At 39.8% G+C, this 26,413-nt stretch overlaps 1 protein-coding gene across 3 annotated transcripts in view; it reads right to left on the minus strand.

Annotated features, from left to right (window-relative positions):
• Nucleotides 1–26,413, minus strand: part of SYNE1 (spectrin repeat containing nuclear envelope protein 1) — a 482,339-nt gene that overhangs the window by 171,437 nt on the left and 284,489 nt on the right. For all 3 annotated transcript variants that reach the window (XM_043888326.1, XM_043888327.1, XM_043888325.1), the window contains 14 exons: nucleotides 25,310–25,647; nucleotides 24,744–24,888; nucleotides 23,869–24,087; nucleotides 22,877–23,136; nucleotides 21,268–21,433; nucleotides 20,771–20,926; nucleotides 16,153–16,305; nucleotides 15,049–15,231; nucleotides 14,145–14,282; nucleotides 10,125–10,310; nucleotides 8,522–8,644; nucleotides 7,732–7,914; nucleotides 5,061–5,204; nucleotides 331–525 (listed from right to left, as the gene is read on the minus strand). In XM_043888326.1, coding sequence (XP_043744261.1) covers nucleotides 331–525; nucleotides 5,061–5,204; nucleotides 7,732–7,914; nucleotides 8,522–8,644; nucleotides 10,125–10,310; nucleotides 14,145–14,282; nucleotides 15,049–15,231; nucleotides 16,153–16,305; nucleotides 20,771–20,926; nucleotides 21,268–21,433; nucleotides 22,877–23,136; nucleotides 23,869–24,087; nucleotides 24,744–24,888; nucleotides 25,310–25,647 — 2,589 coding nt within the window. The remainder of the gene's footprint in view (nucleotides 1–330; nucleotides 526–5,060; nucleotides 5,205–7,731; nucleotides 7,915–8,521; nucleotides 8,645–10,124; nucleotides 10,311–14,144; nucleotides 14,283–15,048; nucleotides 15,232–16,152; nucleotides 16,306–20,770; nucleotides 20,927–21,267; nucleotides 21,434–22,876; nucleotides 23,137–23,868; nucleotides 24,088–24,743; nucleotides 24,889–25,309; nucleotides 25,648–26,413) is intronic.

Raw genomic sequence — 26,413 nt, forward strand, 5'->3', positions numbered from 1 at the left:
CCCCCAGAAAACTAAAAAACTGTGCAAAGGAATTTTTTTTGACGCTCAGAGCCTCTAAGCATTATTGCTAAATTATAAACAAATGCAGGGCTGACCTTCAGCACGTTAAGTAATTCAGGAGTCTCAAACAAACAGCTTCGTTTCAACTGCCACTGTTTACAGTGTCAAAGACTGGCCTCGGCCCAAATGCAGTCAGAGAGTTAAGGGGACTGTTCCTCAGTTCTTATCTGCAAGATCCCTAGTACCAAGCCCCCCAGAGGAGCTTTAGCCACGAGCCAGGAGGCAGTAGGAAGGGAGCGCCCTGGCAAGCCGGCCTTGACCCTTACTCACCATGACCACAGAGGGGTGGGCCGAGGTGGCGGGGAGGAGCTCCCCGTCCAAGTCCTCCGTGCCCTCCGCCAGCCCCTCCACCTCGGTCACCGTCAGCAGCATGGTGGCGTGCTTGGCTTTCATGGTCAGCATCTTGCACTTGGAGTTCAAAGAGGCGATCTGCTCCTGGTAGCCCTTGATTTTCTGAGCCAGCTCCTGAGGAAACATTTCCCCCCCCGCCTCCGGGTGTCACAGCAGCATCAGAAGGAAACCGAGCTAGCAGCGTTCATCTTCCTCCGGGGCTGGCCAATGAAATCAGAGCCGCGCCAGACCGAGCGGCGGGGAGGCAGGATGTGGACGCTGCGAGCGCCGAGCCTGCCTGCCGCGCGCCCCGAGCCAGCCCACAGCGCGGCGGGGCCGGGAGGGGCGGTGGAGACCGCGCGGCGGGAGGCGCGGAGCCGGGCGGCCAGGATTCTAATCCCGGAGATGCTCGGGGCTGGACTGGCATTTGGGTAACGTTAGGGACTGGCAACTTTCTTTGAAATGCCTGAGGAATCTGAAATTGCCAGATGGTTCATGCCATGGAAATTAGGTCATGTGATGACTAAAACTGCCAAAAATGCAATGCTCGGTTCTTACCATCTCGAATAGGTCAAACAGAGCAGTCACTTGTGACAGACGAGTCATAAAGTAAACTGCTCCTGAATTCCTGTGACCCTGGCGAGTTGTTTTTTGCAGATAAGCTAAAGACTACTTAGGAAACCCGTATTTTTGATGCATCTTACTCCCCAAAGAAAATTTTGTGCATTCGTGAAATTTTCCCTCATGCACTCCATTATGCCTCTAATGTTTCTGATGCCTCAAACTAGAGCTTTGAACTTGAAGTTCTGTTAAATTTTAATGTCTTTTGATTTCCTTTGTTGGTCAAAAAACATTGTTTTGAGAGATATAGGTTTTAAATTTATTGAAAATATATTCTGAAGAGCACATAGCTCTTAAAAAACTAATATTATAGTATTAATAATCTAAAATGGTAATCCTAAAATGTTAACTTTATACTTTCTTTACTTCAAAGATTAAAAAATGAACATGTAAGCATTCATTTTTTTTTACATTCATGTAAACAAAAATATTAATCTTAAAAGTACAAAATCTCTGCTTTTTTTCTTTTCCTTTTATTTGGCTTCTTCACTTGAAAAGCTGTCATTTAGTGTTTGTACAGTACACATTTTGTGAGTCTTTAAAATGACACAGTATGTGTATACACTCAAATGAGAGCTTTGAACTTGACATTCAAACCAGAGCTTTGAACTTGAAGTTCAGAAACAAAATAACACAGAATGATACATGTGTATATACATACATGTGTATATGTATATGAACACACAAACACACCATTTTGTGATGGCTGTCATTTTGCGTTTCCCCTCCCAACCAAAACCGACTGTGTCGGTGTGTAAGGGTGTGTAAGGGAAAACAATCCAGAATTCAGCTAGCAGCCTGTTTTCTTGACTTCTAGTAGGAAGTACAGGAATTTTTTAATCTAGGATTTAAAAAGTAGAAATCATCACTTCTTTACCTTTCAGGGTTGCAGATACTTAGTTAAACCTAATAGGATTTTTTTTTTTTTTTTGGCAAGCCACACAACTTGATGGATCTTAGTTCCCTGGACTGAACCCAGGCCGCATTAAAAGCACCAAGTCCTAGCCACCAGACTGCCAGGAAATTCCCCTAATAGGATTTTTAAAATAATGATTAAATAGCTATTTATCACATCTGCTTTAGTACCTAACATACAAATACTCTATAATAACTAGTAAACATGTTGGTTTGAAAGTCATCTACCAGCTTACTGGACTCCTTGAATTCTGTTTTCAGCTAAAATTTTGTACATTCGTGAAAATTTCCCTCATATACTCCACTGAGCCTTCATACCATGGTTGCCCATCCAGTAGAACTGACTCTGGGAGAAGCAGAGTCCTTCCACCTCAGTCCTTCCACCATTCATGCCCACAGGGATGGTCACATCCCCTACGGCAGTACCCTGCTCAGCACGCTGAGAGCAGATGCCCATTTTCTAAATCGATGTTCTCAAATTATTGGGTATAAAACTCCTCTGAGTTGCTTGTTGGCAATGCAGTTCTGGTCTAGGCTCCAAAAGGTTTTGATTTATTAGGCCTATGAAAGTCTACCTTTTATCATTAGTCCATGAGACTCCCTGAAGAAATAGGTCTCTAGAACTTTCTTCTGTAAGAAGAAACCTGCCAATATCCCAGGAGCTTTGTGGGTTGGGGGTCAAATTCACTAAATTAAAATGGAGCATGCATGGGTTAATGTGTTCTCCATGCTCAGGAAGCATAGGTATGTGTAGTTTTAACTGAATGTTTCTGAAGATCACGACAGGGGATGAGTGTACAGGTCGGAACTCGGGTACAGTGGCTGCTCTAAGGGAAGGTGCCCTCTGGGCAACCACCTGCGCCCAGGAGTATGCCTTCCGAGTCACAAGGAAAGCAGGTCTGAGAGTCTCTCCTATGCTTTAAAGTGACAGGATCACTTTTTTTTTTTTTCAAATTAAATGTAACATTTTAAAAATTACAGGAAAAAAATGTGAATTCCCTAGAAATGAACAAATGATTAGTTATCTTTACGAGTTAAAATTAAGTACATGGAAACTAGCCTTACCTCAAGATGAAAATCCATTAAAAACAGACAGAAAAAACAGGAAAAAACATTCTCCCAGAATTCTCTGTTATAAATCAGGTTCCCCAACACGCCCCCCTACCTACAGCCCTCCACAGCACTTTCCTTCCTGTGTTTGTTTTACACAAACAATGAAGCTGATGCAGGACTATGTCATTATAAACATGCAAATACACTCTAAATCACATGCCCAAACTAACACAAGTCTGCACTAATGTTTAGAACTGGGAGAAGATGTAACAAAATGAACAGATCATTGAACAGGAGCCAGAGGACAGTCTATGGCTAACTCTGCTGAGAGCTGGTAAGTCATTTATTCTCCTAGACCATCATTCTTTTTTTTTTTTTCAATCTTAGTTCCCTGACCAGGGATTGAACTTGTGCCCCCTGCAGTGGAAGCTCTGAGTCTTAACCACTGGACCACCAGGGAAGTCCCCAAATGTATCAGATTAGAATCTGCTTTCTATCAGTTACTATATCTGGAAGCTCAGGAAGTCATTCTAAAAAATTAATGTCTGTTTTCTTATCAGTAAAATGGAGACAATTCACACCCACAAAAAATCTTAAGCTCATTGGGTGTTTGTGAAAGATAATCTGAAAACACTGTAAACTGTCTTAAAACACATGAAAGAACAAAAAATCTATAGTAATGATATTTATTGTCATTCCAGATAGATTAAAAAAAATATTGTCTGTGCTGTGATTGAAAAGTTGTTGCAACAAAATTCTGGATCTTACAATGTGGGATTAAAAGTAGTTTCAGAATAAATGTGTATTATGAAGTCTAATGTATGCCTTATATATAATTTTTAAGTATTTGCAAAACATCTTTTCATTTAACCAGTGACAGAAGAGAAATGAATAGTTAACATAGATGACTAGCTACAGTATAGGAGTAAATAGAGTGGGATATTTATTTACATTATTTTATAAATCCTACATGAATGTGATGCATTGGATGTGACAAGAAATTAAAGAACTGCATTTGCCAAGGTAGGGAACAGGGGAGTGAGATTTTCCAACAATTGTTGTTATTGTTAAAAATTCAACAATTGAATCTTATGAGAACCTTTATTGGGTTTGGAAAGTTTTGTTGCTCTTATGAGAACACAGTTAAAATAGAGCAGATGGAAGGATAAGCTAAATGTCTATCCTTGGCACAGAGAAAGAAGACACGCCCTCCCCTAGTAACTTTCCAAATTCATGATGCTGTAATCAGCCACCAAGGAAGGAGTAAATATGACCTATACAGGATTTAACAGGTCAAGAAAGGAAAGTCACTGCTCTCCTGAAGGAAGTGAAACACTCGAGGTATATGATCTTTGAGACCAGGTTTGCACAAAGGGTCAAGTCCTAAGGTCATAATGATGCCAAAGATACAAGGAAGGAGGCATATCTGAAAATGGAAAAGCTGCTAACAGGCATAACACGGTAATCATCAAAACCAACAATATGAGCCATTCACTGACTTTGGTAAAAGGAGGTGAAATGACCTATACATGAAAGAGCAAATGGTTTTCTCTTTAACATGAAATATCCCTTCTTTTTAATGAGGCTTTGAGCATTGCTGTTCCTTATAATCTGTAAAGACAGGGAGTACAGGTACTTCTCTGGCAGTCTAGTGGTTAAGATGCCATACTTCCAGTGCAGGAGACACAGGTTCAATCTCTGGCCGGGGAATTAAGATCCCATACACAGTATGGAGAAGCCAAATGAATAAATAAATAAATAAAGAAGACAGGGAGTACACTGTGTTTTGGTGTATGAATTGTGAGAATTCTGCTGGAAGCAGTCAGTGGATCATGGTGGAGACAGACATGTCATGAATGTTGTGTCTAAAGGTTGTGGAGTTAAGTGGAGGACTCATGCTCCTGGGTCTTAGAGAACATCAGCAAAAATAGCACTCAAAATGCAAAGACAGCCAAAGAGGCTCTCCAAGAACCTAACACATTATGCGCCGGACAAGGAAAACCTTTCCACTTCATCTGCTAAAAACCAATCACATATTCTCACCAAGCCAGGGTCGTGCCCTTGAACTTGGCTTGCCTTACCTCATGCCGAGAAATCTGGGCTTGCAGTTCCTGGATGTTGCTGGTGGCCACAGGCTTATCCTCAATCTCTCTGTGAGCTCCTTCTATGAGTTCCTGGAGGTGCTGCATTTCTTGCTCATATTGTTCATACTGCACCACAGCCTCCTTTGAAGGAAAAAACAAAAGCATAGACAATTATCTATTGATATCAATAACTCTGTGTGTGAGCCTGTGCTGCTGTCTGACAAACTCTGGTGTTAATGTCTATTTACCCATGAGTCAAGGGAACAAAAAAATGACGGGGAAAATTCCTAAATGATTCAAATTCCCAGTTTTCTGCTGATATTTCAGAGCCTTCTCTCTAAAACATTTTGTCAAGATTATTGATGGACTGAACACAGTTGTGTGGGAGAAGACTCCTGAGAGTCCCTTGGACAGCAAGGAGATCAAACCAGTTCATCTTAAAGGAAATCAGTCCTGAATATTCATTGGAAGGACTGAAGCTGAAGCTGAAGCTCCAAATACTTTGACCACCTGATGCGAAGAGCTGACTCATTTGAAAAGACCCTGATTCTGGATAAGATTGAGGGCAGGAGGAGAAGGGAACAACAGAGGATGAGATGGTTGGATGGCATAAGCAACTTGATGGACATGAGTTTGAGCAGGCTCCAGGAGTTGGTGATGGACAGGGAAGCCTGGCGTGCTGCAGTCCATGGGGTGGCAAAGAGTCAGACAGGACTGAGCGACTGAAGAGAACGGAACTGAAGTGGTTAGATCCTCCTTCTTCTCCTTATTGTCCTAGAGATGACAATGTTATGGCCCAGAACACGGTAGAAAAGTAGTACAAAAAACATGATTACTTCATTTTTCTGTCAAGGAAATTCTGTGAGGGACTCAGCTAAGTGCTGGAATAGGAGATAAAAAAATGAATGAAGTACGTCATTTTTAGCAAAAAAAGGTGGAGAATGTCTAGAGGTTGTCATACTGAGTGAAGTAAGTCAGACAAAAACAAATATTACATGAGATCACTTATATGTGGTATCTAAAAAAAGTGGTACAAATAATGAACTTATTTACAAAGCAGAGAGTCACAAATGTAGAAAATAAACCTGTGGTTATCAAGGAGGGAAAGATGGGGGATAAACTGGGAGACTGGGATTGCAGATTCTTTGAAGCCCATGTATAAAATAGATAACTAATAAGGACCTAGGGCTTCCTTGGTGGCTCAGATGGTAAAGAATCTCCATTCAATGCAGGAGACCCAGGTTTGATCCCTGGGTTGGAAAGATCCGCTAGAGAAGAGAATGGCTACCTACTCCAGTATTCTTGCCTGTAGAATCCCATGGACAGAGGAGCCTGTCGGGCCAAAGTCCCTGGGGTCACAAGAGTTGGACATGACTGAGCAACGAACACTTTCACTTTCACACAAGGACCTACTGTATAGCACAGGGAACTCTACTCAATACTCTATAATGACCTATAGTGTGGGTATATGTATATGTATTAGTGATTCACTTTCAGTTCAGTTCAGTTCAGTCACTCAGTCATGTCTGACTCTTTGCGACCCCATGGACTGCAGCACGCCAGGCCTCCCTGTCCATTACCAACTCCCGGAGTTTACCCAAACTCATGTCCATTGAGTTGGTGATGCCATCTAACCAACTCATCCTCTGTCGTCCCCTTCTCCTCCTGCCTTCAATCTTTCCCAACATAAGGGTCTTTTCAAATGAGTCAGCTTTTCGCATCAGGTGGCCAAAATATTGGAGTTTCAGCTTCAACATCAGTCCTTCCACTGAACACCCAGGACTGGTTTCCTTTAGGATGGACTGGTTGGATCTCCTTGCAGTCCAAGGGACTCCCAAGAGTCTTCTCCAACACCACAGTTCAAAAGCATCAATTTTTCTGCACTCAGCTTTCTTTATAGTCCAACTCTCACATCCATACATGACTACTGGAAAACTGATTCACTTTACTGTACACCTAAAACTAACACAACATTGTAAATCAACTATACTCTAATACAAATTTATAAAAAGTGAATGAAGTTTGACTTCTACACTCAGGAATTTACTGTCTAACAAATCATAAGATAATGCAAGAAGAGTTGACCAAATAAACCATTAGTGGTTTAATGAGAGGGCATGCATACAAATTTTGGATAAAGTAGGTGAAATATTAATTGAAAGCAGATATGAGATAGTTTCATTTCTTCCTAGTAAGTAACTGGTCTCTAGGGTGAAGGGACTAAGAGTTATAGCTGGGTGTACTTCTCAGGCAATTAAATACATCATGAGCTGAAATGTGAAAAAAAAATTTCTGTAGTATGCCTTAGCAGTAAAGTCTTATTACAAAGTTCTAGATGATTTTCAGATGAATAATAATATGAAAATATATGATTGAATATAAAATTAACCTTTACAAGTTGTTTTTTTTATAAAATATATACATATATACATATGCTGCTAAAAGATAGTTTTCACCAAAAGATATTTTTAATAGATCTTGCCCCAGGCATTTGTGGGTGATCTAAATGATAGCATTTCATGTCCCTATTTTATATAATCACAACAAGCTGTCAGAGTTAACACTCTGGATGTGTTCTGATGGCTGAACCCACGCAAGCGCTAAGAAAAGCAGCCCATGACTCATCTGCTGCCGCTCTGCCGGCGGGGTGGGGAGCGCCTGCACGTGCCTGCATGATGTTGCACTGCTGGATGGCCGTGTGCTGGAGCCGGCTGGCCTCCTCCTGCAGGTGCAGGGCCGCGTGGCAGAGCGGCAGGCTGGTGACCACGTCCTCGGGGATCCGGAGCGCGCTCTGACAGACCTGCACCGCGTGGACTTTTGGCTTGAGTGACTCCATCTCAGACAGCAAATGCTGAAAGTGCAAGTTTGCATTTTAAATTTAAAAAGTCTTTATGTATACAATTTGACATCAATTTATTGATATAAAGTATATGTGGATATAAAATATACATTTTTTTTCCTGGGACTTTCCTGGTGGTCCAGTGGTTGAGAATCCACCTTCCAATGCAGCAGACTCAGGTTCGATCCCTGGTCGGGGAACCAGGATCCCACATGCTGTGGGGCAACTGTGCCCACATGCCACAACTCGAGAAGCCCATGTGCCTCAATTTCTGAGCCCATGTGCTCTGGAGTCTGTGCTCTATAACAAGAGAGGCCCACACACCACAACAAAGACCCCGCACAGCCAAAAAGAGAAAAAAAAATACATTTTTCCCCATTTAAAAGATATATTCTAAAATATTTTAAAATTTTACATTTTAATAGTTTATTTCAAAAGCAAGAGATATTAACTAAATGACAGGTCTGTCCAAAGTTATAAAAACTTTTCCAGGAATTTTTTTTTTTTAATACTGCATACACTGCTCAGACGATAAGTTTAGAAATCACTTTTGCTAACTATCATTTCTTTTTCAAAAATATAGCTCCCCACTCATTTCCCCTGAATTATTTTTGCTTGCCTGTCGGTGCGAGAGCTGCTCCTTGAGACTTAGACGTCCAACTTCTGGAGAAGTCAGGGTCGTCTGGGCTTGCTCCAAAGCAACTTGTAAGTTTCTGAGCTCTGCTTCAAACTTTTTCATATCCTGCAGAGTAAAGAGTGACATCAATGTTGATACACAAGCACGTGAAGTTCAAACTCATAGGTGGAGACTAGTTACATGTAATCAGGCAGTGAAACAAGAGGGAAGGGGGCAGGATACAACCATTAAAACAATGACATAGCCATAGGACATGATAAAAACTGGTTAGAACCAACTAGGTCCAAGATGGGAGAAGATCTGACTTCCAGTAGACCTTGAGCCTCCTTATATTCTATTGGTAATACATTAGCATCTAAATGACACATGCATCAGCACCAGAACAGTTTTGAGGCCAATCATAAGTCAAAAACTGGGTGGTGGCCAAGGTCCTGGAAATCCCCTCTTCTCCCCAAAATAATTGGAATAATCCTCCCACTCATTAGCCTATGAAACTTCCCAGCCCATAAAAATGAACCACGATATTTCAGGGCTCTCTCTCACCTTCTAAGATGGCCCACATTCTGTGTAGTGTGTTTCTCTCGAAATAAATCCACTTCTTACCTATAACTTTATCTCTCACTGAATTCTTTTTGCTTGAAGACATCCAAGAACCTCAGATTCACCAGGAACAGCATGACCCCCTACAGGGCCTTCTGGGGCAGACCCTTCCCCCATACCCTCTATTTTAGCTCCTCTTTGAAACACCCAGATAATAGTATCTGATGTACATTTCCTGACTTGTTTTACAGGTGTTAAAATCCCCCACCAAATGGATGGTGTTAACTACTTGAAGACCAAGAGCACACAGCTCCAGGCGTCCTGGAGCTTAAGGACTGATAATGTTAAGCCACCATCCTGTCACCTCACCATCAGCCAATCAGAGAACTGATCACAAATGCTTCAAAACTCTGAAACCCTTCAAGATGTTATGGGTTTTTTGAACATGAGTCATCTGCTTCCTTGCACGCCCTGTAATAAACCTTTGTCTGCTTCAAACTCCAACTGAATGGTACTGTGTGACCTCACCATGCCTCAGGCATAAGAGGGTAACATTCATAGTCAAGAAGGCTCATTAGAGGTGAGCACTCTACCTGCACTTTCTGCCACCATTTGTTTTTACTTTAAAAATGTATCTGTGTATTTTATTTTATGGTCACAGCATGTGGGATCTTGGCTCCCCGACCAGGGATCGAACCCACGTCCTTTGCATTGGCAGCACAGAGTCTTAACCCCTGGACTGCTAAGGATGTCCCATCATTGTTGTTTTTAATGATGTATGTGATGTCGCTCAGTCATATTGGACTCTTTGCGACCCCCTGGACTATAGTCTGCCAGACTCCTCTGTCCATGGAATTTTCCAGGCAAGAATACTGAAGCAGGTTGCCACTTCTTATTCCAGGGAATCTTCCCAACCCAAGGATCAAAACTGCATCTCTTGTGTCTCCTGCATTGCCAGGAGGATTCTTTACCACTGTGCCATCTGGGAAGCCCATAATGATAGACTTTTTCCATTTAAATAACTTTTTTTTTTTTTTTTTTTTACCTTGGCAGCATCGTGGAGACTCTGTAAGCGAATTTTGATCACCTGTCGCAGCTCCTCAGTCTCCCGTCCCAGGTCTGCCACTTGCTGAGACATTGTTTCTGTATGGTACACACTATCGAGGCACTGTAATTTCTCAGTCATTGCTTCCAGATCACTGTGAATATCTTCAGATTCTTCTAGCATGGTCTAGAGTGAATTATCAACATCCAGGACATTGATAAGTAGGTAAAGAGGTAATCAGTACAGTATGGTGTAAAGACCATTAGATTGGGAAAGGGATAAGGAGATTTAATTTACATTTCCTGTACACACTGTGTAGGTTGTGTATTTTATTGTGTTTAAACTTCACAGCCCTGTGCCTGCTTCCCACTTCCTGTCACCCTCTTTTCAGAGAAAAAGAAATCAAAGTTTAGGACCTGTAAACAATCTGTTGAGGCCACATGTGTTGAACCATCTGCCACCCCAAGCTGCTCCCTGGTGAGAATCAGGACAGGAATATTCTAGCAGTGGTGATGCTCTGAGGCACTGGGTGTCTTCATCAGCTCACTGGCCTCTCTTTTCTCATATTCAACTAAAGAGAGGCTTTTCAGCTCTCATATTCTATAGCTAAGCTCTAAGCATATGTGAATCTAAGATACGAAAATAAGACACAAACAATAGAAGTGAGACAAAGGGGTAGAAACTATTCGGGATAAAACAAATCCCTTGTCATTCAGGACAGCAGCATCTATTGAGACTAACAATCATATGAATAATATGCAATAATAAGCATATAATATGTGTTGTGTGAGTAGAGTGAAAGAGAAGAAAGGAAAAAAAAAAAAAAAGAAAGAGAAGAAAGGGTTAAGGATGCCAGAAATGAGAGGTGCTATTACCTGTAGGAGGGTTGGGAGAAGGCTTCCTGGAAAAGTCACATCTGAGCTAAGTCAGAGAATGTTTGTACTTGTACAGATGGAGAGGAAGAGGAAAGACCTTTTATGTTGAAGGGACAGCATAAGCAAAGGCACATAGGTGAGTGGGCACAAAATGTGCAGTTCCTGGGGCATGCGATGTGTAAAGAGGAGAAACAGGAGGTAGGACATTACTCTTTTGCAATAGATCCCTTTTTTTTAAAAGTAAAGTACATCATTTTCTCTCGCAATATCAAATACATGTATTATATAGCATATATTATAAAGCTTAGAAAATATTGAAAAACAAAGAAGATAAAATACTCCACAATCCCATACCCCAGGGATGACTTTAAGTAAGGGATAACTGCTGTTCAATTTGGGTATAATGTTAGGTGATTGAGATCATAAGATACCTACAATTTCCTATCTTTTTCACCTGGCATTAAAACACATGCATTTTCTGTGCATTGTGTTTGGATAAACTCAGGCAGTTTTCATTCATTCTTAAGGCAGGCAGGCATGAAAGAACTCCCTGGAACACTGTGGGCAGGCTGAGTTCTCTCCTGAGCACCTGTGTGAGGTCACCACCAACACCTGACCTCTGTGCCCCCATGCCCTCGATGCACTCAACCCAGCCACCTGCCCAAGTCAGAAAAACCCGGCAACCATCCTGGGCACCTCTCTCTCTTTTACCCACATCCAGAAGCCTCCAAGTCCAGAATTCAGTTATGTAAAGCCCCTTGATTTTTGTCCTCTCAGCCTCCTAAGAGAGGCTTTGTCACTGTCTACTGGAATTCTGAAACCACTGTCTATGTTGTCTTACCTCCATCAATCTGTCTTCCACAGGCTTCTAAGCCACCTTTCTTAAACTATAAGTCTGAGCTTGTCACTTGCCTGCAGAACGTCTGTCAAAGGCTTACAATGACTTCAGGAGAAAGGTCAACGTCTTCACAGGCTCTCATGACCTCTCTTTGTCTTCTCTTATCTCTCAGACCTCTTTCCAGCTCTCAGCAAAGCTCCTCCTCAGTGCACCAAGCAGAGCACCCCTCCCTCTTTCTGCCGGGATTTTCACCTGCGATTTAGGCTGTGTGTCTTTCAGGACTCAGCTCAGAATCGCCTTTTCCTCCCTTGTGCTGCTGATCTGTGCTAAGTCATTTCAGTCGTGTCCGGCTCTTTGTGACCCCATGGACTGTAGCTCACCAGGCTCTGCTATTCATGGGATTCTCCAGGCAAGAATATTGGAGTGGGTTGCCATGCTCTCCTCCAGGTCATCTTCCCAGCCCAGGACTTGAACCCACATCTCTTGCATCTCCTGCACAAGCAGGTGGGTTTCTTCTTTCCTTCCTTAATCTAACCTATCTCCTGGTGCTTCGTCACTCAGCCATGTCTGACTCTCTGCGGCCCGCTGGACTGTAACCCACCAGGCTCCTCTGTCCGTGAGATTTTTCCAGGCAAGAATACTAGAGTTGGGTGCCATTTCCTATGCCAGGGGATCTTTCCAACCCAGGGAGCACATCTGTGTCTCCTGAGTCTCCTGCATTGGCAGGCGGACTCTTTACCGCTAGCACCACCTGGGAACCTCCTCTATCTCCTTTCTCCCTTCAGTTATCAACTTCCTGGGGCGGGGCAGGGAATATTCTTTGTATTTCAAATGCCTAACAAAATTCTTAGCTCTGGAAAGCACTCTATAAATGTTTATTGAATAAATGAATGAGAATAGGGGCTATTTTTAAAAACTAAAAAGAAGAAAACCTTCATGGTCAATTAAACCTTCATGGTTTACATATCTTATTAAATCCAAAAATTTATTCAGAAAACCTTTTTTAATATTAAGTTTTCTTTAAAATTTCAGTATAGTTATTAATGCTCATATAAAAAACTTCCTACATTTTGGATTACAGAGTAGTAATGTTTTGATGAGCATGATACATTTTCCAACTGTTTTTCAAAGAGATTTTACCAAGTTACCAACAGTGTCTGAGAGCTCTCGCTTCCTTAAATATGAGCTTTAAATAATAGTGTTAACTTGACAATGAAAATGCTTTCCTTTAAGTTTGCATTCTAGATTTCCAATGAATATTTTTCCATTGTCTACAACCAGTTGTAACTTAAGTCTTGCCTGTTAATGCATAATGCAGATCCTCAAGCAGAACAACTCTGCAGTTGTTTAAGAAAGATTTCTTGAGAGGAGAGTGCAAGATTGATTAGAAAAGAAGGATAATAATAAATAATAAAAAAAAAGAAGGATAAATACAGGGAAACCAATTAGGAGCCTGCTAAAGCATTCCCAGAAGGGGAAAATGAGGTTTTGATCTAGAACCCTGTCAACAGGAATGGAAAAGAGAAAAGAGGATGTATTTAAAAGACATGAGTATACAAAAATCAGAAGATACTAAGAAAATCTAACATACTTGAGGATATCCATGTAACTTAAATAAGGACTATTTTGTATTTGATGGCCAGATAACTGGGCTATTAGATATCTGTATCTAACTCAAGCCTAAATTTAAAAAGATGAAATAATTTCCTGGATGATATGGCCAAGAGAAAACTTCAGAGGAAGTGAAGTCATGCAGCCCCTATGTGGTGTGGACTCATTCCAGCTGGCCCCTACTTCCTGCAGGAGGTCAGTCCACTGTGACCAGGCGGAAGCGCTGGAAGGAGCAGGCATGAGACTCGGGCTCTGACTGAGCCCACAGGTGCTCAGCCCACTTGGTTTTCCCATCAGTCTGAGTCTAGAGCCTGTGATCTTTCCACGTGTCCCTACATCTCTCCCTCAGGGTAGAATTTCCCACCATATCCCTGTGTACAATTGTTTCAAAGAAGCTGCCAAAAAAAAAAAAAATAGATACTATATGGATGATTATTTCTGGTCTTATGGAATGGAAAATTTAGAGGCGATAAAGGATATTTATTTACTTATTCAGTCTTATGAAATCTGATGGGAAGCTGCTTTTTTTCTTTTTTTTAATCCCCATGACAAGTTGTTAAAGCTACCTTGGCTTTCAGTTTTCTTGGCATCTTCAATAATTTTTCATCACGTTCCTCCAAATTTTCTGTCAATCTAGCCAGTTAAATAAAATTATCCTCTTAGTTACCTTTTGAAAATTATTTTTCCTAAAGTTACCTGATGTGAAATGTATTGTTCTCGAAGCTGGCTTGCAGAATTCCATGCAATCTTTCCACGTACCAAGATTTTAGTTTTCTCAATCCACCTTAAAATTAACTCAAGCATTTCATTGTATTCTTCTAGATGGGATGCTGCCTGAAAAATAAATCATTACCATTCAGATAAAAAATGTATACTCTGCTTCTTGAGCTAGAAATCAGTCTTCTATTTCTCTTTGGACACAGTAATCCTGGGAGTTGATCATTATAATATCTATGATATCTAAAAGTATCATGAAAAATAATTTCCTTATTGAAAACCTATTAAAGACTTCCAAAAAAAAAAAAAAAGACTTCCCAGTGACGTTAGGATGAAGTCCAATTTCCTAATATGCTTGACTAATACGTCTTTTAAAAAAAATCTCCACTCTCATCTCTTATTCCTCCATATAGCTCTTCTCTCTCCCCTTTTTCATACTCTACCTTCACTGAGTAAGGAGGTGTGGTAGGTGGGGATTATAACTTTCAATATTATAATTTACTGGTTGCAAATTCTGATTTAACTCATATTTGATGGCAAAAAAATAACATACTCAATTTGCAAAAGTTCAGTCTATACTCAACAATTATGATGATGTGTGACCTGAACCAATTAAGTAAAGATTAAGTAAAGACAAACATATATATATTTATTAAAAAGTCCATTTACATGAAAACCTTTGTGAATGAATTTATAATATGGTTTGATATGAAGTCAGGTTTACATGTATAAATAAATCTTAGAAATACAGGCATGATATGAGATAAGCTACACTCAAATTACTCTTATTGTTGATATTATTTTTTTTACTTACTGTTAAAAGCAAAAAACAAAATTGAATTTCGGCCGTAGAGAATGTTGATTACCAGCCTGGAAAACATACCTGGTTGAGCTTAGAGAGCTGGTTCTCGGCCTGTCTAATGGTCTGCTGGTGAAGTTCAGTCAGTTTTCCTACCTTCTTGGCCAGTGGTTTACCTAGCTGGCCGTTCTGTTCGGAGAATTTTTGCACTGCATTATCCAGTTCCATTAATTTTAAGTGACAGTCATCTAATTCCTCTCCTAGCACCTGGACAGTCATCAAGAGGAAAGAACATCAGACTATTGAAAACAAATTTTCCCAGATTTTCCAGAATCAGAAGGATTGTATTTTAAATGATTTTATAAAAGTCAAACACTATAAAGAATAATTCTACTATGATCTGCTCATTTCTGTTTCTTTGGTTGGAAAGGGAGAGCAGGATGTTTTGTAACTGATGTTTATTTCCTATGAGGCTGAGAGAGCTAAAATTTTCCTTCTGTCCCACCCAAAAAGGATTAGTCACTTCACGCATTGGCGGAGTGAGAACACAGATTTAACGACAAGAACTTCCTTCATTTTGAAATGTATATAGTACTTAAGTTACTCAACCATCATTTAGGCCTTTGACACTCTTCCGTCTTACCTACATATACATACATATTTATGAATTCAGTTTACTATGATAATAAATTATACTATTGCATTTATAAAATTTCTTTGTGCTGTGCTTAGTCGCTCAGTGGTGTCCAACTCTTTGAGATCCCATAGACTATAGCCCGCCAGGCTCCTCTTTCCATGGGGATTCTCCAGGCAAGAATACTGGAGTGGATTGCCATGCCTTCCCCCAGGGGACCTTCCCAACCCGGGGATCAAACCCAGGTCTCCTGCATTGCCAAGTGAATTCTTTACTGACTGAGACGCCAGGGAAGTCCAAGAATACTGGAGGGAGTAGCCTATCCCTTTTCCAGGAAATTTTCCCAACCCAGGAATTGAACTGGGGTCTCCTGCATTGCAGGCAAATTCTTCACAAGCTGAGCTACAAACTACCTGCCTTTATTGTCTGGTTTTGATGAAGCCTGATAAGAAAGTTTTTATTTATTTTTTTAATATCTTCAAAATAAACTAATGCACCCAAAATATTTAAGGCATTGAATAGCACCCCTTATGTTTCCACTTCCCCTTCTTTACCTTTTGGTCAGTTTTAGCTTGAACTAAATTATCTGTCTTTGCTCTCAGCTTGGTGAGAATAGTTGTGAGATCTCTGGCTATCTTCTGAATTTGCTGGCTGAATTCCTGACTCATGGCCTTGCTCTGTTCAACTTCTTTTACTTTGTCCTGGATCTAAACAATCAATAAAAACAGGAAAACCAATCATGGTTAAAACTGAATAATTAATACTAATAATCTCAATTTTCAGATGTTGCCAAAAGGCATTGTAGATCGTCAGTACTGCTTTGGTGTCCATGTACCTCCTCAAACCAGCCACGTGCAGTTACAAGCTCTCCTGGTGTTCCTTGCAGCCTTACCTCCTGCCATTTTTATGTATTTACTGCGCTTTCTGCTGCTATTTCAGCAAAGGAACAAGCAACACATGTACAATGATTCACTCATCAAATGTTTACAGACAGCACTGTAGATAGCTGAGTTTCAATTCTATCTTCTTCATTTATTGTGTGACCTTAAACACACACAATCTTCTAAGCCTTTTTCTTCATAAAATGGAAAACGCTTCCAGATAACTGGAGGCACACATATTTGTTTCTGTGAACCTTTTCATAAGTAGCTGTTAATGGCCTGTTAACGCTTTCTCTAACTTCCAATTACCATCTTATAGTACGACTGAAAAGCACTGAGCGCATCCAGTGGAAAGGAAAATGAAAAAATAGCAGTTAATATTTATACATTTCCAATGGCTTTAATTTGATGTGATAACAAACATTTATATTTTGCTTATAATAAAATGTTGAAGAGAACGTGGTAAAGAAATATTTCCTTTACATAAATGAAAGGCCTTTAAAAATACCTTTAAGTATTGGGGATGTAATATATAGTAGCATGGTGAATACAGTTAACATTCCTATGCTGTATACTTGAAGGTTGTTAAGAGAGTAGTTCTTAAAAGTTTTCATCACATGAAAAAATTTTATAACTATATGTAGTTTTGAATACTAACTAAATTTATTGTGCTGATCATTTTGTAATATATTGTTTGTTGTTCAGTCGCTCAGTTGTGTCCGATTTTTTGCAGCCCCATGGACTGCAGCACACCAGGCTTCCCTGTCTATCACCAACTCCTGGAGCTTACACAAACTCATGTCCATTGACTTGGTGATGTCATCCAACCATCTTGTCCTCCATTGTGACCTTCAATCTTTCCCAGAATCAGGTTCTTTTCCAATGAGTCAGTTCTTCGCCTCAAGTGACCAAAATATGGGAGCTTTAGCTTCAGCATCAGTCCTTCCAGTGAATATTCAGGACTGATTTCCTTTAGGATGGACAGTCCAAGGGACTCTCAAGAGTCTTCTCCAACTCCACGGTACAAAAGCATCGATTCTTCAGCACTGAGCCTTCTTTATTTTAGTCTAACTCTCACATCCATACATGACTACTGGAAAAACCATAACTTTGACTAGATGGACTTTTGTTGGCAAAGTAATGTCTCCACTTTTTAATATCCTGTCTAGGTTGGTCATAGCTTTGATAGCTTACGATGAACAGTATCTAATTCCTGATCTCCAAAGAAGAATTAACTTCAGAACCAGAGACCAGGCTTGATCACTCAAGAGCAGAGTTTTATTAAAGTAAAAAGGGACAGAGAAAGGTTCTGACATAGACATCAGAAGGGGGACGGAGAGTGCCTCCCTCGCTAGTGTTAAGCAAGGGAGTTATATACTTTTTAAATTATTTATTACAATAAATCAAAAGAATGTCTGAAGGTTTAAAAACTTTGCCAGATCCACTCCCACAATTTACATTTTAGGCTAACAGGATTAGAATTTAACAATAGAAAGATCTTACTAGACCCACTCCCATAATTTACATTTTAAGATATCAGGATTAGTCAGAAGGTTTTCAGGAAGGAGAAACTGTCCTCAAGCAAGATACATTGTTGTTGTATAATCCCTAGTACACAACAAACTGAGTTGTCTGTTGTGTAATCATCAGTTTTGGGCTTAAAGAAAAAAAAAAAAAACACAACATTTTATGTGACTAAGACTAAGGAATGTAGAGAAAAAAAAAAAAAAGGTTTGTCCTTTCCTCCTCCTCCTTGAGAACCGCAGACCCCTTTCTCCTCCGGGACCCTGGACTTCTTATCAATCTGCCTAGGAACTGACTCTCAGCTTTTCTTCCAAGGAACAAGCATCTTTTAATTTCATGGTTGCAGTCACCATCTGCAGTGATTTTGGAGCCCAAGAAAATAAAGTCTCTCACTGTTTCTATTTTTTCCCCATCTATTTGCCATGAAGTGATGGGACCAGATGCCATGATCTTTGTTTTTTGAATGTTGAGTTTTAAGCCAGCTCTTTCACTGTCCTCTTTCACCTTCATCAAGAGGCTCTTTAATTCCTCTTTCTGCCATAAGGGTGGTACCATCTGCATATCTGAGGTTATTGATGTCTTTCCCAGCAATCTTGATTCCAGCTTGTGCTTCATCCAGCCCACCTTTTCACATGATGTACTCAGCATATAAGTTAAATAAGCAAATCTACTCCTTTCCCAATTTGGAACCAGTTTGTTGTTCCATGTCCAGTTCTAACTGTTGCTTCTTGACCTGCATACAGATTTTTCAGAAGGCAGGTAAGGTGGTGTGGTATTCCCATCTTTTTAAGAATTGTCCACAGTTTGTTGTGATGCACACAGTCAAAGGCTTTAGCATAGTCAATGAAGCAGAACTAGATGTTTTGTCAAATCAGATCTCCTTTGTTGCTGTTGTTCAGTTGTGAAGTCCTGTCTGACTCTTTGTGACCCGATGGACTGCATCACGCCAAACTTCCCTGGCATTCACCATCTCCTGGAGGTTGCTCAAACTCATGTCCATCGATCGAGTTGGTGACATCATTCAACCATCTTGCCCTCTGTCGCCCCCTTCTCTTTCTGCCCTCAACCTTTCCTAGCATCAGGGTCTTTTCCAATGAGTTGGCTCTTCACATCACATGGCCAGAGTAAAATCTCCTCAGTATCGGGGAAATATATCAAGAAATGAATACTTTTTTTTTTATTTCATTATTTTCAGTTGAGTGCTAACATAAATGGAATGCATGTGAATAATTTTATAATAGGGAAATTTATCCAGAGGGGATTTAAAAAAATGAGATTTGAACTTCTTTTTTTAAGATCTGAACTTGACAAGTCATCCTTTCTGACAAACCCTCCAATGTCTAAGAAAAACAAATAAGTAAATTAAATATTTAAAATAGAAAACAGCATTTTAATTTAGGTCAAACGCATGATGCAGTAAAATTGGATTTTGATGAGAATTTTTAAACACATTGCATCATACACTGGCAAGTTCAAAAGGGACAGCACACTTGCATGAATATTATAGTTTCTGTAGTGCAATACTACTTTGCATTTCATGTAGCATTTTAGAACTATCCTCTCTTTGTTCTATTGACCAGTTTTAACTAAATCGCTTTAGCGTTTGACCACCAAGAAGGTCCTAAAACCCATTATGTTTGCATACAGATGCTACTGAAGCTATTTTCATAAAATACATGGAAGTGTGTCCTCCTTATGAGGTCTAATATAAAAATCTCCCCCTGTTCTAAGTATTATGAATGGCTATGTAACACTTTCCTTAAAAAGAAAAGATTTAAAAAATATATATATATACACATGTATTATGTTTCATTCCTTTCCTTGGTTGTTTGGAAGCCAGACTGACAGACCTTCCTCTTGATAAAATACAGGACCCTACAGCATGAATTCTGGATAAAAATCTCTTTCCTGATTCTACTTTATTTTTAACTGTTTTCCTTTTATTCAAATCTCTTCACCTACTACATCATGCTGAACCACTGAACTAAAATAGCAAATAGAAGAGTGCCTGGCAGACTCTGGGTACTCAATAAATATTTGTTGAATACATGAAATATATCTTGCTTTCTTTGTTTCTTTGAGTAATTGATTTTTGGGGGAAAGGTTAGGGAAATCATAGAAATTATCTTCACTGTTTGACATTATTGTTTACATTTAATAGTATTTCATATGTTTCTTGCCTATGAATAAAACCTTTCATTTAATATTATTGTTTAATACTGATCTGTTTTTTTTTTTGTTGTTGTTAATTGTTTATTTATTGAGAGACTATTTCTCACCCCAGATAGTCATAGTTTCATAGTTCAGGAACACAGGAAAGTGACAAACTTCCATGGAACTCAATCCAAGAAATTCTTTATATTCCAAATCACTTTGCACTCTGAAAAATACCAGCCTTCCTCATCTCCTCAAAATCTTTCATGGAATCATAATTTCTGTAGAAATCTGCATATGCCTTCTTTCTTCGTTCAGCCACAGCAAACTTATAGAAAGTTGCAAACCCCAGAGAGACCATGAATGCTCCAACAATATGAAATCGCAGACGTTTGGCCAAGAGGCCACGCATCTGAGGTTTTGCCAAAGCAGTGGACATGGTAGTTCTCTTTCTCGGTGGCTCAACCGCAACGTCCTTCCAGGCTGATGGAGAAATGGACTACTGATCTGTTTTTAAACTCTGTTTCCATGACTGTGAAAATCCTGCACTATTATACAAGAGCACTGAGCCAATAAAGAATGGAAAGCTACTCTTTCTTGACTGTAGGTTTACCTGATCATGGATAGTTCCTAAGTCCAAGGCCACTTCAGCTAGTTGAAGGGAGAGTTCAGAAGGTAATATAGTAGAAAGACCAAGGTACTTATTCTTCTGTTCTTCAGCCATTTTTTCAACATTCTGTCGGTGATTTGTGGCTTCTGTTAGGAGAATCTGAAGGAAAGATCAACATAAGAAATTTCTAGGAGCCAGATAAGGAAATTGATTTTTACAGGTACAGAGACAAGGATATGTATTGTTCCTCAAAATTGGATTACATGTGGAATTAGAGAAACACATTTACAAAAAGCAAGCTTTTCTTTAGTCTCTAAATAAGAAGCACGTCCACTTCACATGGAATAAAAAAATGTCCAATGAACTAACACTAAGAGTTTTTCATGTAAAACATTTCTAAAAGATTTCACTTCAATATATCATTGAATATAAACAAGAATATCTGATTAAAATTAGCACAGTTTTTTTAAAATGATGAGTGTAGGGAGTGAGTTTTGTACCTTAAGTTCTTCAAGTTGAGCATCTATTTCTATGGTTGGATTCCCCAAGTATTCTTTCGTTTCCTGAACCCAAGATTTTACTGAACTGATTTGTGTCTCCACCACTTCTCGCTCCTTGAGCTCTTGCTTTACTATCTTCCCATTCTTCTTGACTTTCTCCTGCATGCTTCAGAAACATTAAGGGGAGAAAGCAGACATGGACTGAAAGGAAGCCCCTAATACATGACATCACATTGTCAAAAACAGACATTAAAAAGTGAAACCTTCTATTTTTTTCCAAGTCAAGACACTTCCCCCAAACTGCCAGATAATTTTCAGTAACATTTAAACTTACTTTAAATACAACAAGAAGACACTTAATGTGAAGTGAATGATTTATCCCTGGAAAATGGAGAGCTGACATACTCCCATGCCACTACACTGCAATCCATTTTCCTGTCTAAATTAACCTGGAGACTGTTTGATTTTTTTTTTTATTTCCTATTTGGAAATCTACTTATATGGTACAGAATCATCAACCCTAAAAATTAACGTATAATTGGAATATTTGTGCCTATTAGAAACTAACCTTTAAATAAAAAATCAAATTTTGGATATTTTATGACTAATACTGTTCAGCATCCAAATTATAAGTCTTTATTTAAATTGACATAATTTGGTTGCAAAGTTTAAGTAAGTGGAGTCAGATTATCCTGAATTCATCTATAATTGAAGGGGTGAATGTAGGATATGCATGAGTGATATATGACTAGGGCATGGCAACCCCCTTCAGTATTCTTGCCTGGAGAAACCCCATGGACAGAGGAGCCTGGGGAGCTGCTGTCCATGGTGTCGTGAAGAGTCAGACAAGACTGAGCAACTAAGCCCACATTATATTAGTTAATTCAGGAGTTAAACTATATAGTGACATTTCCTCTTTGGTCCAATAAGTAAATCAAGCTGGTTATATATCATTAAGATTAACTTTCTCTACGTTCACTATCAGTAAATGATTCTTATTTACCTGGACTTTGGTATCATCCTTGCTCTAACGTCTCTGTCATCCAATTTAGCCAATGAGGAATCAAGAGTTATCGAAACCAAATTCTCAGTAGCTCTCAACTGTTAAAATTTCAAGCTTCATTTCTCAAGAACTGCCCCATCACCCATGGATTCCTTGAAAGTGATATACTTACTTCCAAGCTTGCTTACTTGCTGTTCCCTTGTCTTCAGCACTCTCCTCCTACCTCATTGACTTGTTCAAGCCTGCTTAGTTTTCAACTTACATATCCCTTCTGAGGGGAAGCCTTACTTGACTCCTCTCCTAGGTTAGTTGCCTCTGCTCTGATTTCTCTTAGCCCCCTTCAAATGCTCCACCTAAATGCATCTTTAGTTGTCTACCTCTGCTGCTTGACTGCAAACTGCCTGAAGGTAGAGATTGAACCTGTTTGCTTCATCACTACATTTCTAATATGACTAGACATGTACTAGGTAGCAAGGATGATAGGAATAGATGCCCATGTGTTTAAGGTGGCATGGTGGAGCTCCCCCAAGACTCTTAATACCCCATTTGTCCCTTTTGGTCATGGCCAAGTTTAGAAACAGAGAAAGAGGGCAGGCGTATAGTTACTTCAGGCACCGGTCCTGCATGGCTGTGATCTCCTGCACCGTGGGTGGCTCTCCTCCAGAGGATGGTGTGACTCCATCCTGGACCATGCTCAGCGCTTGTTGCCGCAGCATCCCTAAGGCCGACTGTTGCCCTTCCAACTCCAAGATGAATGTGTCATGATATTCAAGAAAAGTTACGAGTTCTGCTTTTGAGGCCTTCTCTGCTGAGCTTCCTGGTAATTTATCTTGCAGCTGATCAATCACTTCAGTGGCTTTTTTAACCTGATGACAAATGCACACACTATGAAGTTCAAAAGTAAATAAAATGAAAAAGAGAGGACTGTTCCAACAAATGCCACATTTGACACTAAAATGTTGAAGCACGGTAGAGTCAATGGTGTCAACTCTAAATCTTGGGAAGCTAAATCATGAACAATTCTCTTAACATGGAAGAAAAGGCCACTTCTATTATTCTGGGTTTCAAGATTTAATCTCAAAATAATGTTAGGGCAATCAGGGACTTCATAACATAGAAAAGGGGGATTTATGTTAACATGAATATGTGCCTTTGAGTCACAAAGGAAGATGTGGCTTAAAACACTGAACCCTGTTTAAAAAATAGAAGATATTAAACATGATTTGAAAAATGGGTCAAATTCCTTCCTTATTTCATGGAAAGACAAAGTATTTTGCACTTTTTCAGGGCCAGGAAAGAAAGTTTCACTAAGAGCCCCACAAATGGGGCAAAATCGGCTTGCTCTCCTCTCAAAATGCAATTGCTTGGTTTCTTTCTTTCTTATTAAAATAAATGGGCCTGGACTTGGGACCAAATTGCACATTGTATTATGTATTTTATTTCAGGATTTGGTTTTCAAGTCATGGAGATAGAGATTTTTTAAAAAGACTTTTTACTTTCATAAGGCCAGTTTCAAAAGAGGGACAAAACATTGCTTTTGAGATACGTTCTCATCAGCGAGGAGACATTACTTTGAGCCCATCAGTAATGGCCATTACCTTATTGTTAAAGCTCGTCCACTCATCCACTGCATCTTCTAGTAACTTCTCCTGGTCCTGGGCCACAGCGCGGAGCCGCGTCCAACGCTGCCAGACAGCTGTTGTTGACCTGCTTATGGCTGCTTTGCTTGCATCATTTCCGGTTTTTTCCAGTTCTGAAGCTTCACCCTCTAAAGCCACGATTTTCTCATGGAAAGAGTTTATTACTGACACTAAAGCCTGGAGTGGGAAGAGGAGAAGAGAAGTTGAAGGGAGAGATGATTTTTTCAAAAACTACAGATTTTGGTAAAGTCCAAAATTACCTGCAAAAGAAAATGTTCCTACATACACTTATTTTCTTCTGTTAATTCTTACTTTTCATTTAATTTGTAATTGAGTTAGGCTTGAGTTTTCTAAAGCAGTAAGGTGAATATTTATTAAAAAGTTGACATGCTATCTATCTGAATGACATTATCCCATTTTTTTAAATTAGCAAAAGTATAAGTGAACAGAATTTAATATTTAAGTATGTCACATTCCACCTTATATTGCTGTGATACATGAGTGAGACTCAAGTTGTTAACTTTTGAATTTCAATTGAAGTAATCTAAGTTACATCAGAAGGTATTTACTGAAATCTACTATGTCACATCTTATCAGAAGCAAATGTCTCTGATGATATCTTCTAAAACCTAGCTATGCATTTCCAATGGAATGCTAAATGAGTGACAGCACTTAAGTTAAAACTGCTATGAAATGTGGTTAAACATGTCCTTTTTGTGCTTAGGCAGCCCTTGTGGAAATGAGGATTTATTGACTTGCTTCTTGAACTCTCATAGTGCAAAGACCCATTACAGCTACAATGACAAGAGTATTAAAAACAACGGCAAACGAACCTTATGTTCTGACAATTTTTCTTCTGCTTCGTGACTGGAAGAAGTCTTCAGTAAAGAAAACTCAGACAATTTCTTTTCAGCTTCATTCATCAATTCTATAACCTCTTCCCTTGCTTTCTGATAGTCCTGCCATTTAGCTGCACATCTTGAACAAAATCCAACAAAAGTCAAGAGACAACTTAAAATTACACATTTTGATGCAAGAGCTCCAAGGTCAATCTGTCTAGGGATACTCAAAAGAATGAATTTACATGATAATCTGCATCCTTGGGCTCCTGCTCCTGCTTAGTTGCTCAGTCAAGTCTGACTCTTGGCGACCCCATGGGCTATAACCCACCAGGCTCCTCTGTCTGTGGGATGTCCCAGGCAAGAATACTGGAGTGAGTTACCATTCCCTTCTCCAGGGGTCTTTTTGACCCAGGGATTGAACCCCAGTCTCTTGAATTGCAGGCAGATTCTTTACCGTTTGAGCCACCGGGGAAGCCCATGTACATCCTTAATGTATTCCTATTTTCCATGTGAAAACCCATTTCACTAGAATATAAAGAACAAAGTAATTTCTGTACCTCTGCAAGAGATCTAACTGGGCATGTGAATCCTGTATTATCGTCTGACTCTTCTCTTCCAGGGAGGCCATTTTCTGTGCTAGGTCCTCTTTTCCAGTCGGCTTGATGAGTGGGTCCAGGTTGGCTACCAGGCTTTGGAGCTCCTCCAGATTGCTGTGCAACTGATCCTCTGCACTAAAAAATTCCATGTGGCTTTTGAGACTCTCCTCCGCACTCTCCACATCTAGGCCGTTGCCTGTCAGCTGTAACATCTCATGAGCGTCCTCAAGCCAGTCGTTAGCGGCTTGAAACACTTGATAGTACCTTTGACACTGACTGTATATTTGAGTCAAGGTAGTCTGAAAAACAGCAAAGCAAACACAGTCAACTCTCATTTGCGATGTGTTTCCCGAAAATTGTTTACACCTTCCATTTCTTTTCAGGTCTCAGTCTCATGGTGGTATGTCTGCAAGTGAATTGACGAGCTGGTGACATTTGTTTTGTTTTTAGTACAACTAATTATTATCCTGTACTTTTCCTTCAACTCTTCTTCTTATAATTTTATTATCTCAGTTAAAATACACAAGCAAGGACATAGATAGAATAGAAATTTATGATGGTTCTGAAATGTCCTCTCTCTAAAGAAAAAGTATAATGATTAGCAATATGTGGCAGAATGAATATTCACTAAAGTGAAATAATGCCTTAGGTAGTGTGTGTGTTCTCAGTCACATTTGACTCTGCACTCCCATGGACTGTAGCCCACCGAGCTCTTCTGCCCATGTAATTTTCCAGACAAGAATACTGAGTGGGTTGCCATTTCCTTCTCCAGGGGATCTTTCCCGACCCAGGGAGTGGACCCACATCTCCAGCATCTCCTTGCAATGGCAGGCAGATTCTTTACCTCTGTGCCACCTGGGAAGACCCAGTTCCACAGGTAGGAAGGAATATAACAAGACCAGTGGGAATGTAAACTTGGGAATGTATAACCACTATGGAAAACAGCATAGAAACTCCTCAAGAAATTAACCACCAATATGATCCATCAATCTCACTCCTGGGTATTTATCCAAAGAAAACAAAATCACTACCTCAAAGAGAAATCTGTACTTTCATGTTCGTACC

The sequence above is a fragment of the Cervus elaphus genome, chromosome 26, assembly GCF_910594005.1.
Source record: "Cervus elaphus chromosome 26, mCerEla1.1, whole genome shotgun sequence".
Taxonomy (NCBI): Eukaryota; Metazoa; Chordata; class Mammalia; order Artiodactyla; family Cervidae; genus Cervus; species Cervus elaphus.